Source organism: Poecile atricapillus, chromosome 4 (genome assembly GCF_030490865.1).
Source record: "Poecile atricapillus isolate bPoeAtr1 chromosome 4, bPoeAtr1.hap1, whole genome shotgun sequence".
Lineage (NCBI taxonomy): Eukaryota > Metazoa > Chordata > Aves > Passeriformes > Paridae > Poecile > Poecile atricapillus.
Genome location: NC_081252.1, coordinates 37,613,089 through 37,630,627, shown reverse-complemented (window position 1 = coordinate 37,630,627; position 17,539 = coordinate 37,613,089). Strand labels below are relative to the sequence as shown.

At 37.1% G+C, this 17,539-nt stretch overlaps 1 protein-coding gene across 5 annotated transcripts in view; it reads right to left on the bottom strand.

Annotated features, from left to right (window-relative positions):
• The window catches only part of KLHL2 (kelch like family member 2), a 54,375-nt gene that overhangs the window by 13,555 nt on the left and 23,281 nt on the right, over nucleotides 1–17,539 (bottom strand). For all 5 annotated transcript variants that reach the window (XR_009277672.1, XM_058839056.1, XM_058839057.1 and 2 more), the window contains one exon: nucleotides 6,234–6,396. Coding sequence is in view for 4 of the 5 variants with exons in the window: in XM_058839056.1 (XP_058695039.1) it covers nucleotides 6,234–6,396 (163 nt within the window). In the remaining variant the exon portion in view is untranslated. The remainder of the gene's footprint in view (nucleotides 1–6,233; nucleotides 6,397–17,539) is intronic.

The window sequence follows — 17,539 nt, the reverse complement described above, 5'->3', positions numbered from 1 at the left end:
AACTGAAAAAATTTAATGTTTCCAAGTTGTCATTCAGTTATTCAGTTGTTCCCTCCCTTCCTTAAAATTGCTTTTTATGACATTCTTTTGCTTAAAAAGTAGTTTCATTCAGTTAAATTATTTTTCCCCTTCTTCTGCTATTCTTAACAGAAGTTAGAAGGGACAACTGTTACTAAGAACTTAAGAATTCTCTCAAAATTAGAATAAATAAAAAGAGGCCAGCAAATATACTCAAACCAAAGAACATTTTATAGCTTTTTATATCACTCTATTAGTACTACTGTAACCAAGACTCCATATTTGAGAAAGTTGTCTAAGCTGTTAAAAAGAAGTTAAAGAATGCTGAATGCTTAAACTCAAGAAGCCTAATTTTTCAGTTCAACTTTTGCAAGAAAACAGCTGTTTTAGATGGAATCATCATTGGTACAAGTCTCTCTAATTCTGCAGCATCCTCTTATGATGGACAGGTAGAATTTCTGCAGTATTTACTTCAGGTAATGGGAAAGAAAGGATGAAAAGAAATACTATTGATTTTAATAACATCCCCATTACTTTTCCATTCTACAAATCTTGTATCTGTTTGCTTTGCAGACAAGTATTCAGTTTCTCAAGCTAAGTATCTGATGAGTTTTATTGTTTGCAAATACAAATTGAGAAAGGTAATTTGTATAGATTTTTTTTTTACGATAAACTCCAAATTTCAGGTGACAGTGACACGAACCAGTATGCCTCACTGTACTGAGAAGCTGAGTTTGGAAGCAAGCAGAAAGGGGAAGCAACACTCATCCAATCTCAAACAAATCTGAGGTTCTGAAGCACTGTTCATCTTTCCTTGAGAAATAAAATGCAACAGTGAATCACATCCAACAGGATAGATTTCATAAATTAGAAATACCTCGTTGATTTTATAGACTCACATACAAAAGCCTTGCTTTTTAGAAGTTGATTTAAATTTATGTCATGCACTAAGTAGGAAGAGATCACCCTCTGAACCAAGAGAGATGAAAGTTGAGAATTTTCAAAGTAATACAATGAATGTGAGGCTGTCTCCTGTTTTCATGCTAGACATAAGGACTGTAGAAGACAATAAAAAAAACCCATGCTTGAACAAAAACTGTTTTACTGGCTATCAGCCTCCTAAAGCATAAAACATGGCACAGTGAAAAAAGGAGAAACACTAAACTAAACTACTCAATCAACAGCTACAGATCCTCAGGTGAATGAATTACAGACAAAAGAGAAATAGGGGAGATTTCTAGATAAAGTTTAGTTGTCAAAAAAGAGGTAAGGTGAAATGACTTGTCTCGTAAGAATCAGATCGCTTGTGTAGGAGACCATTGTAACTGAATTACAGATAACATTTGGGCAGAAGCCAATTGCAATTACAGCTACATGGGTTATTTAAAGTAATTAAAAACTGAGAACAAGGAAATGTAAAATCAATTAAATCCACCAATGGCAATTTATGTAATGCTGGTTCAAGTGTTGAAGACAGAAAGCTGCATTATATATAAAAATTACGCTTTTGAAACTCAAACTTTTTTGCATCCTTTTAGCAAGAAGGATAACAGCATCTTCAAAATAACATGATTCAGTACTAGAATTTCAAGAGATCACACTTAGATCCTCTTTTCCCAATAACGATGAAAAATAGTACTGGAGGTGTGTGGAATTTTTTGCCTTCTGGGTTAGGATTTGTATTATCTCATATTACTGCTGCCATCCTGGAAGCTTCGAAAATCTGAAGGCATTAACATCAAACATGATGAAACTTATGCTTAAATTATTAAATATTCCATGCAGCTGTCCCCTGTAAAAACTTACATTATCTTGGTTTTTATTTATTGCATTAGGGAATATACTTCTTTCTTTATGAAAATAATATCTCTTAGAGAAGCAGAAAGAACTACCCAGATGGAAGTTTCCATGAGAGAATAAAAGAATTATTTTTTTTTCCAAATCAGAATTTTCCACACAGCATGCAACTTTGACAAATTTGTACTGGAATCCTGCCCTATTTCTTGCCTCTTTACCCAGAAATTGAAGCCAGCTGGCTCCAGAGTCTGGCAGCCTGGAAACAAGCTGGCTTAGGACTTCAGAGGCTTGGCTTCTAAATTCCCACTTCCTATGCAAGTAGAGTCCTACTTCTTTATTATCAAGACTAAATTCTAATTAAAAAAAAAATTCCCTTTTAGGATGTTTCTAAAATATCTGCTCCAACTGCATATGAAAAACATCTTTTTACATTTCAGCAACTGAGCCAGTTTCTATCTGAATAGCTAAAGATCTGTCCTTGTCTGCCCCGTGACAGTAGGGTGGGGCAAATGAAAAGGAAGCCTTTGACAACACAAAAGGGGCTAGTAACAAAAATGTCTGGAAGTACAATAAACAATGCCAGCATGGAGAGCACAGAAGGAAAATAGGAGCTGTAAATGTACTGCTTTTTGGTATTTGCTGTTCTGAGTCTGGAGCTAGGTATTATATATGCACATGCAGCAAAAAGCACTTGACACCTCTTCTATCCAAAAGGCTCACAAGTCTGGCTATATAGATACTGACATTATATTTTTCACTTATATAGGAACGAAAGCATCTGAAACCTGCACAGGATATTTTATGCTTTAAACATTTATGTACTAATTCACAATGTCACACAGAGATTTTTTTGGCTTGGGATGAAATGCCTTTGCTATTGGCCTATTTTAAGGCATTCGTCAAACAGGAGCCCCAGCTTTGTTGCAGAGGGATAGACACAAGCTCTGCCAGCTGGAGAACCAGCAGAAGGTAAAACTGCAGAATCACATTTTTTCAAAAATCTGATTTATTTGTCAATCTTATGCTTAAATAACTGTTTTTTAGAACACCATGAAATTCACAACAGCCAAGGCAACAGCAGCTTAGCAACAGACGTTGCTACTCAGAATAGAATCATAGGAATGATTCTGACAACTCCATCCTTTCCTTGCCAGGCATACGGATGTACACAAGAACAGTCTACAGAAGATATGCATGCTTCCAAGTCTTGCCAGGGCTCAAGTTTTGGACTGAGAGCACCAGAATCAAGAATGCTGTTATCCCACAGTCAAATACAATGCAGCAATCCCTGCATCACAACACATGCTAGGATTCCCTAACAAAAGGATCTTCAACATCTCAGCACAATGCTAAAAGCCATAAAGGTTCACTGTGCCAAGCCTCAAAGGACACCTCTGCCACAGGTCTCCCAAAGTTTCCAATGCCCATACTACCCTATGCAGTGGGTGAAATACATTATTATTCTTTGGTTAAAACTAAGAAATGTGTCAGGACATAAGCATGGAGCAAGGGTCTCTATATTCCAAGATAGCACACCCCTCTTCATTAAAAGGCTTTACCAATTTATCCTCAGGTTGCACGTAACATTGCAACACCTATATAATGCACCACTTTCTCAGGAAAAATTGTTATTTTGTGAACATCCTTTAACACTACCTAAGACATATCCCAGACCAAAACTGAGGACAGACTAGCTGTGCTCATGCCACATACTCTTCCTAGGAATCCTCACAAAAGAAAGATGAGAGGCTTCAGCTGTACACAGTCTCTGGCTGTGCAAGTGTAACAAGACCCAGAACAGGATTGCTTTCTAGAGCATCATGAGAACAGGTGGCATCTCCAAGTTCAATTGCAACAGAAGTTCATTTCAAGTATCCATTGTCCCTATTTTAAGATCACAAGTGAATATAAATGACCCTGCTCTCTACTGCAAAGGACCAAACCACCACAGGAATATGAAGCTCCAATTTTAATGGAAGTTGCATCTTCATTCCCAGTGGAAGGAAGTTCTAGAGCTTCACTTTTCAAAAACTTCTGATCCACTGGCATCCATTTGTTTTTATATTATCATTGTCTATTAGCAGAGCTATCTTGCTGCCTCTTTTTTCTAAATCTAAAATAGGAAGTGTAACAAAATAAAGTTACAAAACAAAATACTTTTCATTTTCTCTAGCAGGGAATATTTTCACTGCTTTTTTCAATCGAATAATCCTTTTCTGTACTCATTCTAATTTCTGAAGTATTAATCCCAAAATGTATACTCTGGGAGTTAAGCTGCCTGCGATACAAAGCTTAACTCTGAATGGCATAGCCATGTATTTTTGTCTCAGACTTTTGAGATTTTTTTTTTTTTCAGTTGTAAGAGCTGTGACAAAGTACAAAGAGGCATTTGAAGTATGAACAGGGGGAAAAAAGAAGCTATGATGGTTGAGATACAGGCAGTAAGTAGCCTGAAAATTCAAGAGCAAAAACATTGACCTGCAAAGGTACAGAACTGCATGAAAGGAAATCAGGGAGTCAGCAGACAGAAATTCAGCAAGACTGATGATCAGGCAATTCCAAGGAGAAACGAAGGCCAGCACTTCCTCCCTGGATCCTTTTATCAGGAGTACTGAGCAGTCTGGAGCTCAGCGTAATATCCTGCACATCCCAACAAACAGCTTTCCTCCTCTGTATTTCACTTGTCTGTATTCTGCTTGCAGACACTCTCTGAGCACAACAAAGGATGCCTGAACAAAATGACCCAGAGAAGGGCAGTTAACAGGTGGACACAATTCCTGTGCTCTCAAAATACGTTTAACCAATACTGCAGTCAAAGTCTTGCCAGGGTCTTAGAATTTATATTTCTAGAAAGTAATTTATACAAATATTAGCTTCAAATACTAAACTGAACAAAGACTGTTTAGAAGTAACTGAAGTAGTTTAGAGATTTAGTTGAGAAGTAACTAAGGCCCAGTCAGAACAGAAATTGGAAAAAATAATTTAAAATTCAAAATTAAGCAACAGCTGTATCAAAACATGTTCCCTAAAACATTAAATATCTGAACATTAACTCTAGTTGATAAATGTATGTCTTGCTTCCTATTGCACAAAAGGTCAAAAATGTATAGCTTTTTGGATTTAATATTGTAATACTCAAAGACAAAAGGATTTAATTAAAACCTTTTGAATAGATGCCAAAATAGAAATAAAACAAAGTCATTCAGTACACATCACAACTTCCTGAGTAAGGTAGGCATTACAAAAGCTAGTACTTTCAAAAACAATCTGACAAGCTTTTGAATTTTTTTAATTGATATATCAATCATTCTTGATAGAAATACTATAATCTCCTGTGAATTTAAAACAAAAATCAATACCACAAAACAGAATTTCTAGGAATGATGACAATTGAAAGCATTCATCGAAGTCCTTGCCTTTCTGAGCTCTAAATTTATCCAAGGCAATAAAAAGCCTATTATTTGGACCTGAGTTGAAGCACTTTGTGCTCTATTTCAGGAAAATCTTCAATTTTAACTCTGTACTAATTGTTAATTATGCTAATTGGTCACTGTACATTTTTGGAAGGTTATGGAAAGCAATGCAGCCATATATATATTTTTCTACAGCCTTATCAGGATATTTAATTTTTAATTATCCTTTTTGTTTTGCTCTTGTTCTAAGCCTGACAGTGCTAAGAGGAGGAAGTTAGAGAGTGGACCTGACTGTGCACCCTGACTATACATGGCATATTTATCTCAAGAGTAAGAACAGAGTGTGCATTCTTTAAAATCCACCCCATAGACACAGCAAATACACAGTAGGAGTTGAGCTGGCAGCTCATCATACAGGCCAGCAGTAGTCCAAGGATATGATGACAACAAGGGAAGCTTTTGGGGGGAATTTGATGGAAATGGAAGGTGGTTTGGTTACGGAAGAAAGACGAGGTTAGTATCAAGCATGAAAATAGGAGAGCTGGAGAGGCAGATCAAATACAAGATTCAGAGACTGTAGGTACTCTTTATAGTAGGAAATTTCAAGTCGTTGGCTAGATGAGCAGGATTTTCAGAAGACAAGTTGATAATGTAACACCCAACATTACATTTCTTGCTTCTTCAGGGGCTACCCCTCCTTGTAATGTCTTTTTCTTATTTCTTGCCCCATGTAATTCCTACATACTTTGACTTGTGGTAATTGTTAGAATTTTAATTCCCCTCTCCTGATTTCCTCCCCTAAGTGAAGGTGCAAAATATAACTGTGGGCCAGCCAGCACATTTTATTTCTCTTGAAGACATTCAGATCAAATGCAGTTCTCATCAGGAGATACATGTCTGCAATACCCTGGATAAAATTCGGGTTCCTCTGTGTGGGATTGGGTGGCATGGAGCCCACCCACACTGACAGATACCAGGCTGTGTGCTCTGCTAATGAAAACTCGCCTGCATATGTGTTGGCCTTGCTCAAGAGATCTGTGCATGCATGCATGTCAGCAAAAGCACGAATCCCCAGGCAGTTGATAGGATGAAGTTGGGATTCCAAAAATTCACAGCAAGTCCTCTTCACATCCTGCAGTTGCAAGAGACCAGCTGCTGGGAGCAGTACCTGAAAGGAGAAGCAACAGCTGATTAAGGTCCAAATTCAATTCTGATGTTATACAAGAGTATTGTCAATATTAAGAAAACTAATTAAACCATTAAAAAACCAAGACTGAAACAAAGAGGAAGACTTCAGCATTATGCAACAGAAAAAGTTAAAACCCAGCATGAGCATGATCTAACTTCTCTGCAGATACCATTTAGAATAACAAGCAACATCTCTACCATTGTGTTCACTGGGAAGTCTCTCCACAAACTGTAACTTACAAGTTCCCTGTTTACATTTCCCAGCACTTCTTAATTGCATCTCATTTCCAAGCCTTCAATGTTGGATATTTTTAAAGGAAAGTTTTCTAGACCACGATAGAATATGTAAATCTGGTTTGCTTGCAAGCACTGGACACTGTACCATGTTTTTGTTAGCATCAAAAATAAGCATCTTTATGCAAGAGATTCCAGTAAGGATACAATTCAGCTTCCCCAGAAGTCTGTGACCTTCTTGGAAAAATGACAATTCAAGACTGTCTGGGTATCAATAGAGACAGGAAAAATGAAGGATCATATATTTAACAAGAGTTTGATTTGAATATTGACTGTTAATGAAAGAGAAATGAAGAAAAGACAAATGTGATTGCACTGAGATACACAGATTACTGCTAAGCAAAATAATAAAAAATTAGTTTAAATCTTAGATAATTTTGAAAATATTTAATAAGTCTTACAAAGTAAATGGAAAAGATGCAAGAAGCATCAGTGTCAGACAAACAACTTTAGTAAGCTCAAAGGTTATTAATTATAATGTTGAAAGAGTACAGTGAAATTGTTTTATTTTAGCATACCTTTATGTAAATGTTAAGATAATACTACTAATACAATTTATATTTTCAGAACACAGTATGATTAATTGGTGAGTAGATAAATGAATTTGATAGCTAATTCTATGATTAGATATAATCATGAACTTACATAGCAAAAATCAATGCTAGAAATCTACTACAAGCATTTATTTACACAACTTGTCCCAGTGAAACAAGTATTTCATACCTGCTCACAAATTCAGCAACTAATTCAAGGACAGTCCTAGATAATTTTAGGCATTTTATCAGTATAGTTGAGCAAAGAATTCTGAGAACAATCTTTGACTGCGTACATGGATGCAGTAGAAAAATATGTAACATCATTATAAAATCAGAATACAGAATGGAAAGGTGAAATTTGAGAATGGCATGGAGAAAATAATTTAATATTTGTATTTACAGTAACCCTGGCATACTTATACGAACAGTAAAGGAATGTTACACTCTTCATTATGGAAATTTACATCAGTTCTGAGATCACTGAAACTGAGCTTGCAAAGTTAGAGATTTCAATACATTTTAGTTATCAGAAAAAAAAACGTTCAAGTCTAAATGTATTTTATGTTCTGCTGCTAAAAAGGAAAAGAGAGGCAAAGTGCATCAAATTTATCTTGTTGAATTACACACTGGGCTTTGGTTACTAGGCAACAAGAGCTGAGATAACATCTAGCTATTTTCATTTGTACCTATAGAACTGTTGGTCTGAAAGCCATAATAACCTGCATTCAAAAATACAGTTCCATCACAGTCAGATTCACTCTCCTGAAGCCAGGGGCAGAACTAAAGAGGGAAAAAATACCAAAACAACTCAAACTCCTCAAAAATCTATAAGAAAAAAAGAAGAGAAAATAAAATAAAAAAAACCCACTACATTAAAACTGCGGTATAGATTAAGTTTAACTGCTGCTGACTCTAAATTGGTCAGTCATAGCTCAGATTTATTTCCAAAAATAGCCAGTAGAGGGTATCATAACTTCCCTTTAAAGATCAAAAATACTGTAATGCGCATACTGCTTTGTACTGCAAGAAATGCAGAGGTAAAAAAAAATCTCCGATTTCTCATTCAATGAAAATATATTCTCATCATGGCTATTTTTTTTTACAATCAAAGAAAACTGAACAGATTATTATTACAGATGGCAAATAAGAAATTATATGTATTCTCTTTCTTTGTGTCAAAATTGTGGTGATGAATCTCAGAATTGTGAGGATGAATCTCAGACTGTTCTATTTCCTAGAGCAAATGATTTAATCCTTACAAGCCTGTGAAGATGCTTCCCTGGTTATTTCCATTCGGTTTTCCTTCCTGCAGTGACATGCCTATTCCCAAAGCTTTGTGCATCCATCATGACAATTACATCTTTCCAACCCCACAGAGACAAAAAGGACTGTGACCAGGTACAAGTATTTGTTATAAAATCCACCTGCAATGTCACATGCATAGTAGGAGGGATCCACTCAAGGCCTGGAACTTGGGTCCACGTTTTCACTGGAGTAGATTCAAGGCCTTCACAACAACTCAACCAGATAATCAACCTGTAAATGAGGCTGCTGCTCTCTCTTGTGGCCCTTCAGGTACCTGCCAGGAGTATGTCAGGGGCTGAGGGTACTAATGATACCTGCAGCTTTTCTCCCTCCTTTTTTGCCTGCCAGCATTGACTCTATTCATCTTTGTGCAGCAGGACCATTCCCCTCACATGACCAAAACATGTGTTGAGCTTGGAAGTGAGGAGCAGCTGGTACAGGCAGGCACCTCTCCAGGTGCTCCCAGGCCCATCAGCTCACCAGGAACACATTTACAACAGTCCCAAAGAGACACAGCCTGCCTGACTGATGAACAAACCTCTACAAGGAAAGAAGGCTCATAAGAGAGGCTCAGAGAGCAAGGGTGATGAATTCAGGAAAGAAATTCTTGTATAGAATGAGCATCTAGTGGCATAAAGAAAGTCAAACTTACCTGCACATAAGGGGGACTGGAGGGTGACTTTTCCTTTAGATATATGGCTGCACCAGTAAGCCATTAGGTTATGCAAACAGTCGTCTCTAAAATAATTACTAGCATATAAGGTCTCCACCAGCTAGCCAGGCCAGCAGGGGAGAAGTACGTACGTGACACAGTCAGTCCCACAAAAAGTGCAAAACCGAAAAACCAACAGAAGGAGCTCTCAAGAGAGCAATAGGCTTGAGAGGGCTTTAGCCCACATATTCCTTCCTGGAGATGCTCACCATCCTGACAGTGGGCATATGTAGCTCAGTAATGGGAATCACTTTTGCATAGTAATCCAAATGTATATTTCAACTGCTATGTCATGCTTGTGTTGTGATTCCAGCGTATCACAGTATGTCTCTACAAAATCAAAACATAACACTATGTAGTACCAAGTATCTTCACAACAGTAAATTTCATGGCAAACATTAATTCCCCCTCAAGGACTATCCAGAAGAAGCTGGTGAGAGCAGCTGCCCTGGAGTGCCTCCATACCAGACAAGGGTGTTCATCCCACCCGAGGGCTGCTGGATGACCTGATAGGCACAGCCCCTTGATTGGTACCACTTCTTGAACATACAAAGTTTTAGTAACTGCCCTGCTAGTTGAGAATGGGGGAACAAGTCCAGTGGAAAGAGAGACCAGGCTGGAACATGTGATACTACAAGGAGAAGCTAAGAAAATTGCATTTCTTCAGCCATAAAAGAAAAACAGGGAGACCTTATTACAGTCCACAGCTACCTAATGTGAAGGTAGAGAAGAGTGAACCAGACCATTCTGAAGATGCATAGCTGTAGGACAAGGAAAAGTAAGAACATAGGAAAATCTGATCTTTTGAAAAAAAAGGAGTTTGGTTGCTTTTTCTATTTTGTGCTGTGTTTTGTTGGGTATTTTTTAAGTGAGGCTGGTTAAGCCCCAGAAAAGGTTGTACCAAACAGCTCCATCCCAACCTGCAGAATCTCCGTTACTGGGAGATAGTAAAACTTCAGTGAACAGGCCTGTCAATGGGCTTTTAAAAAGCTCAATGAAAAATAAAATTTAAATTGATTAAAGCTTTCTGCCTGTTAATTTAAATCAATTTGATCCAGTAATTTTATATCCATCCAAGCTGTCCTCTCTGCATTCCTTTTTGTACTGTGAGATTTTCCTAGACAGACCATATTATGATACCTGACATATGAAGATGCTTAAGACAGTATTTTCTTCTCTACTACTTTCAAATTTCTTGTAATTGTCTTAAAATTTGTCAGAAATATTTGCCCAAATTCAAATTGATACCCACAAAAAACACATTAAGATCAGCATAATGTCAATAAGAAAATAGTGAACGATCATATTGAAGGTCTTGAAAACAAGATCCTACAATATAAACAAGCCCAAAATTTCTCAGAACACTGAAGTACTTTTCAAGCAAATAAGCAAATAAAAATCAGAGCAGTGTATGCCAAGAGAATTGAATAATGTGCTGTCTAAAATAGAAAAATTCCATTCTTTACTGCATGGAAAGGAAAGAAAACAGAGCTGTAATATTAGGAAAGATACTAATCTAGAAATGCAGACATACGGGAATCCAAACACACTACAATACAACATAGAAGCACACAGTTACATTAGCAAGTTACATCCTTGCTAATCACAGATATTGCATATTTTCAGTTACAACATTAAAATGAAGAAAATTTCAGAGAACAGCAGTTATGTTAATGCCTGTAATAAAAATACCTTGAGGAAACTGATTAAGGTTTAACATTTATTTCTAAGTTTTAAATAACCATTTCAGCAAACTAAGCTCCTTCATTTGCTGTTTACATTATCATAGCACGGGGAAGAAGAAAATTAACATAGTGGTTAAATATAATCCAAATTATCTTATTTTTTATTCTCATCTACATGCATCTGTGCTGTAATTAAAACTGTGGTTTGTAACTGAAGTGTAGTCTAAATTCTAGTGCAATCATTCAGCACGGCATTGAAATTATGCTATTTGGGAGTATGCATACAAAAACACTAAAATAGACACAAATATTTTAAGGCATCTGTGTGATAAAATGTGGAAGTTTCAATTTTGGAAAATTCAACCCTGTTTGAATTTCTGTACGAACAACATGTGCATGTTAAGCGCGTTGTCCCAGTGTTAAAATACAAAAATAAGAGGCTGCACTGGAATTAAAGATGTGCGTGAGCTGCAAGTTTAGAACATGATGTCATGTAGGCTATGAAGAATACCTTCCGGATATCTTAACATCCTCAAGGCTATTGCACAATGAAGACATGGATGTATTAATTTTTCCTTTAGCTTAATGAGCCCCATGCAACTAAAAATCAGGTGCAGGTGGCAGTTTCATCGTAACACAGGAAGAAATCAGATCACGAAACAGTCCTAATCCTTTGCATTCCCCTTGTACTACATACAAACTGGTAGAGCACCACTTCAGTAGAAAATGAATGAATAATCATGAAAATGTAATATTTTGCATGATTGACATGATCTACAAAATACTAAGCAGCTCCCACCTTGGAAATCAGTGTGACAGATTAAAATGGAGGATAAGGAAGAAGTAACTGTTTTGCATATCCACTTTTTAACTTGCATCATAATCTGTACTTTAGAGTCCCCTTCAGTTAGTGACATGCTAGGAAGTAAGCAATTTGCTCAAAAAGCAGGTTTTGAAGAGGCAGCATCTTAGAAGATTAATCTGAATTAATTACTTATTATTAACTAACATGTTAGGTACAGAGGTGGGTTTTCTGTTGTTTTCTTGGGCTTTTTTGAAGGGGGTAGTTGTGGAAATTTTGGAAGGGATTTAGGATGTAGTTAGTGGTTGCCAAAGTGCAGAAACAAGAGTCACAAAATAAATTAAATTACACAAGAGACTCTTATTTAAGTAATACACTATAATGAAGGGTATCCATCTGGTCTACAAGGGAGAACCATACAGTCTTGCTTGGCTTCAGGGTTCTCCTACAGCTTCTCTACCAGAACAGTGCCTTAACCACCACATGAAAGTGCATTTTGGCATAAACTTTCACACAAGAGAGACAGACTGATTTCCTAGTTTGATGGTTATTTTAGTTAACAGTCAGAAGTTTAGCCTTTCGTATCCTTTTCTTCTCTTAAAAGATACTGGCAATAGAAATGAAATATTCTCTCACTTGGAGTAAAACATCATTAACCTAAAATAATTTTAGTTAGAATTTTAGATTTTTCTTCCAGTGCAAAAAATCGTAGGCATTTTGATTTCATAGGAACAAAGTTCTTGATTTGAAGTTTGGCCACTGAATTTAAATATGTGTATAGTAAGTAATCTAAAATGAATGCTCAGAATCCTTCATCATACTTTAATTAATTCAGTGTTTAGAAGATTACACAGCTGCATAAAAACACCATCATATTTTCTTAGGGACAGCATAATTTAAATGAGACTAACTAGAGTCTGAACAAAGTTACTTCTGATATTGTGTCATTCAGGAACTGGACAATTTGTTCTTTAATTACGACACCAGAAGTGCTACCCAGTCAAATCATATACATAGCTACCCTGCAAAGGATTAGAAGCTGAAAAGATTAAGTAGGCAGGATAACATAACTCACACTACATGGTCTGCTTTCTTCCTGTAAAGGCTGACCCACATAAAGAATCGCTGCATCAGCTGATGCTCCAAGCTTTTGGCGAGCTTCAGCTGTGGGACTGAACTGCAGCACCTCAACCTCCAGCAGCAGCCCACCCTCAGCTCAGACCCCACTGACACACACCATCACTTTGGGTATACCAAAGATACTATGATAGAAATGTTTTTAAAAGATTGTCTAAAAGAGGTAAGGGCATCTTTTAGGTGTTTAGATGTAAGATGTAGGACTTCTTACTGAAGATGTAAAGGGTTGACAAAAACTAAATATGTCCATTTGCTGTTTCCTAAAAGTATGAAAAAAAAACTTTGAAGAGATGGGGAGAGGGAGTGGGGAAGGAAAGAGCTGCTGATTTCTTTGGGGTTTTTGTATGTTACAGACTGACTTGTGACAAACAAGGTTTGCTCTCCTAGTATAACTGAGCACTCTCTGGCCATTTAAAAGAGAGGGCTTGAAAGGCCATTTGCAAAATCCTAAACCTGGGCAGGAAACAAACAGCAGCATTAACTGTGATAGTAGATTGTGAACCTTTGCTTGCTCTATTATTTCATGGAAGATGCATCCATACTATCAAGTCTTAAAATAATACAAAACCAAGAACTAAGGACAACATTAATAGCATGAAGTAGAAATGATTTCTGTGCATGGTGCTTATCTTCAGTACAAGAATTATGTCAAAATTAACATCTAATATGCAGTAAATGGTCCTTCAGTGGACTCAAAACACATTTGATTACTTCAAGCTTTTACCATAATTATATTTTTGTAGTTTATTAAGATAATCTTTTACTTATAATTCAGTTTCCTACAACAGACCATAATTATATTCTAGAAATGTCACAGAGGATTTCCTTGGAAAAAAAGCATGAGGCTTAGTGATAAATTTCATAAATGCTTTAATCCAGATACTGTGCTAAAAACTTCAGGTATGTAGACCCAGAATTCCCAAAGTAAATAGCATGTACAGCTTCCCATTTGACTTTTCTTTGCAGATGCAGGTTTAGTACGTGCATTTCATGATTTACAGCACAAGCAATATAAAGAAAACAGAAACATTTTCAAGGAAGCCTTTATGCATCTTCCAAAATTTCATCTTATATATCGCAGCATTTCCTGAACCTACCTGCAAGTAAGAGAGGTCAACTGTGGAGTCTCAAAGTGACTTCATTTACTCATAATAAGCATCTTGAATTTTACAGGGAGGTGGACAAGCACACATGCATTCATTTGAACAAACAACCTCTGCACTTCAAGTCGGCAAGGGCTACTTTTCAGGTTTTGCCACAGGTAGCTTTAAGGTCATACAAAGAAAGAGAGACCTGGATGCCTACAGTAAAGGTTGTAGCTGAGACAAAAGTAGCTGCCTTCATCCAACTTGACACAGAAGCATCTCTAGCATTGCCTAACAGTGTGATGATTTTAAAGACTCAAAAACATTGTACAAACTTTTGGTTTGAGAAGGCAGTTCATACACCTTCATTATTAATATTTAGCTGAAGGGCAACCACATCCTAGCAAGGCAACATGAAGGCATCAGGTTTTAGAATCACAAAACTTGTGCTGTCAGTCCTGATTACTTCTGATCTACCCAACGGTCATTATATCTGATACTCTTTTTTCCTTTCTTTTTAAAAATTTAAAAAAAAAAATCATAGAATGGCCTGGGTTGAAAGGGACCTTTAAGATCACCTAGTTCCATCCTCCTGCTACAGGCAGGGACACCTTCTATTAGACCCAGCTGCTCAGAGCCCCATCCAACCCAGCCTTAAACACTTTCAGGGATAGGATAGCCACAAGTTCTCTAGACAAATAGTCTATTCAAGTCTGTAACTTCTTTAGGGCACACCACACTTTGAGCTTGTTGCTGTAATACCTCTCAATGGAATCTCAATCCCAGCTGACCCATAAAACAAAGAGTTAAAAATATTTTCCAGACTAGTCTAGAACTACACAGTTTTCCAGAAAAATGTTCAAATAATAGGTAAAATCCAGGCCTTCTAAAATGAAAAATCAATGCATCGCACTAGTCAACTGCACAAGAAAAAAAGAGAAATCTCAGTTTCCTTCTACAGAAGGAAATGGCAAAAATTTTACCTTTGTTAGAACAGCTTTTGTCTAGCTCTGCTACAACCAGCTAGGGATCTCCTCCAGTCTGAGTCACACTGGAGGCAATTTTGGCATCTGGTTCAAGACATAATCAGTTATGTCCTCCATCCTTCCCCAGTATGTGGTTAAACCCAGTATTTACTGAAATGAAGCTTCACAGCACTGCTCTGCTTCCACCAGCACCATCCCTTCCCGTCTTCCCCTCTTCTGAGGAAAAGGGGAAAAGGATCCTAGGATGGAGGAGATTAGAACAGGTGAACTCAATAGAGATCTGGACCTCATATGGTCTCACCTAACTGGGGAGGTAAACATAAGAGGTGAAAATATCTGCTTTGAAACACTATCTAATCTTTGCTTTGCTAATGCTTTTAAACACTGTCTATCTAATGGTAACACAAGTATCATTCCCAAGGTTCACAGGTAATCATTTCCAAAAAACCAGCACAGCTAGAAAGCTCACCTTGGGCATCCTAGGCAGCTGCACTCATGCATTTTGCAGCAATGTGCTCTATTCATTTAGGCAGTCACCTTAAACATATTAACAACTGTTTATTATGTTACAGCTGGATGTACATACATGTTTTTGTGCACATCTCTTTCGGTATTTTAAATAAAAGCTTGTTATCTTTCAGCATAAATTAGTGATTCACCCTTTTACCTTTTACGTGTGTACATATAGTCTTTGAAACAAATAGACTCCAGAAGAAAAATAAATCTTATTTTAGTCAACTCACAGTCAACCTAGAAAAGGCCTGAATTCCCTTCCTCTCTCAAATGATAGCTTTTCCATGCCTTTAATGGTTTAAGCCTTTCCCCAAAGCATGCTATTCCTGTCATATTTTAGACCATCCAACAGTGTTCCAGGTGATAATGCAGATTTATACAATGACATATAGATACTGCTGTGCCATTTTTTATGCTCCCTTTTAAAGACACTGTTTTACAATAGCAGAAGTTTTTCTAAGGTAACTACAGTTATGTTATTCTATACTAGGAAAAGCTGTTAATGTAAAACATAGCAATACGTAGGAGTAATTCAATTTTTTTTCTTTTCATGCATTACTTTACACTTTCCAACATTAATTTTGGTCTGTGATCATGATAGCCTGACATCTAGCTTAGCTAGAAAGCAGTGAGATTTTCTATTTTTGTCTGATCTTGAAAAAAATACTTAAACCAGTTCATCACCTACATCTTTTGCTACCTGCTTTTCAAAACTAAAGGAAATAGGTCCTATGGAAGCCTGTGACACATTACAATCACTTTGATACAGAGAAACCCAACTATTTATTCCTATTTGTTCCTTTCCTCCCTAGGGATTTTTGATCTATTTATTGCTCATCATGTGACAATTTAGGAGGGACTATAACTAACTTGACTTTCAAAAGCCTTTGATATGGTTATTTCTGGACCACGCTAAGAATTACAGGAGGTTTTTAGTAGCTATGCACAACTCATAAAAAGAATTCTGAAACATACGGGAAGCTTGAACTTTCCTTAGCTCACCTGCCACTAACATAAACCAAATTCTTGATAGTCTCTATAATGTTCAGAATCACTAATGACATTATGGTGATTTACTAAAACACGAGCTGAAATACCAAGGAATAGGCAGCTACAGAACGTAACGTTTTCATACAGTCTCAGCCACCTCACTTTAATGTTGCCACTGAAGATGAATAGATCACACGGACACAGGTCGAGGTGTGGTGAAAGGAAGAGAGAGTTTATTTTTCCACCCAGGATTTATAGGCTTCTGACCACGGCCAGGGATTGGATGGTCAGGATAACACTTTCTCACTGCACTGCCCATGAGAGATGCCCATCACAAGACGTGTAACAGAAAGAATGTACACATATCTATGTTTACAGTTACTGTCCTGGGAAAGTCCTTAGAAAACTATGTTAGCAAGCTCAGAAGCTGAGTTTTCAGGACGACACTTTAAAATTTTCTTTTCTGTGGGTATGCAAGGATTATTTTTACAAATACCTCTATAAAATCCTATTTGCTCTAGTGATGGATGGTTTTAGTCATTTGCTTTTGTGGTTCATCTCTGGACCCTCTCTCTAAGCCTACCCTTGATCTGGAAGAGGATGCACTTGCAGAGTCCGTTGGCATAACTGGGACTTTCTACCTGAATTAGTTTTTGGCACCTTTCTCGTGCATGGCTCTGACAGCCCACACGCTCTCCTAAATCACTCATTAAAGAAACAATATGCAGGAAACAAATAGATGTTATATTTAGTGCTGCAGTGCTGAGTAAAAGTGTTTTATTCTTTTTATCATTTAAATTAAACATGCCTGTTTAAATCCCTCGGTGACTTCCCATTCACCTCCCACAGTAATCAGAATCACATGCTTCTGAAGTGCAGGATTACAGATCAGTATCTCTTCTGGAACACACTCCTGCCTCAACCCCACTTCTCTCTCACCCCATCACCTCCTCCAAGAGTTTCTGATTCATTCCTTGGCTCTTGCTTAGACCGTGCTGACATAGCCAAGCTACAAGCCTCTTCACCGCCTTTGCCCAAAAGTCTCTTCCAAATAAGCAGAAACAAGTGGTTTCATAAA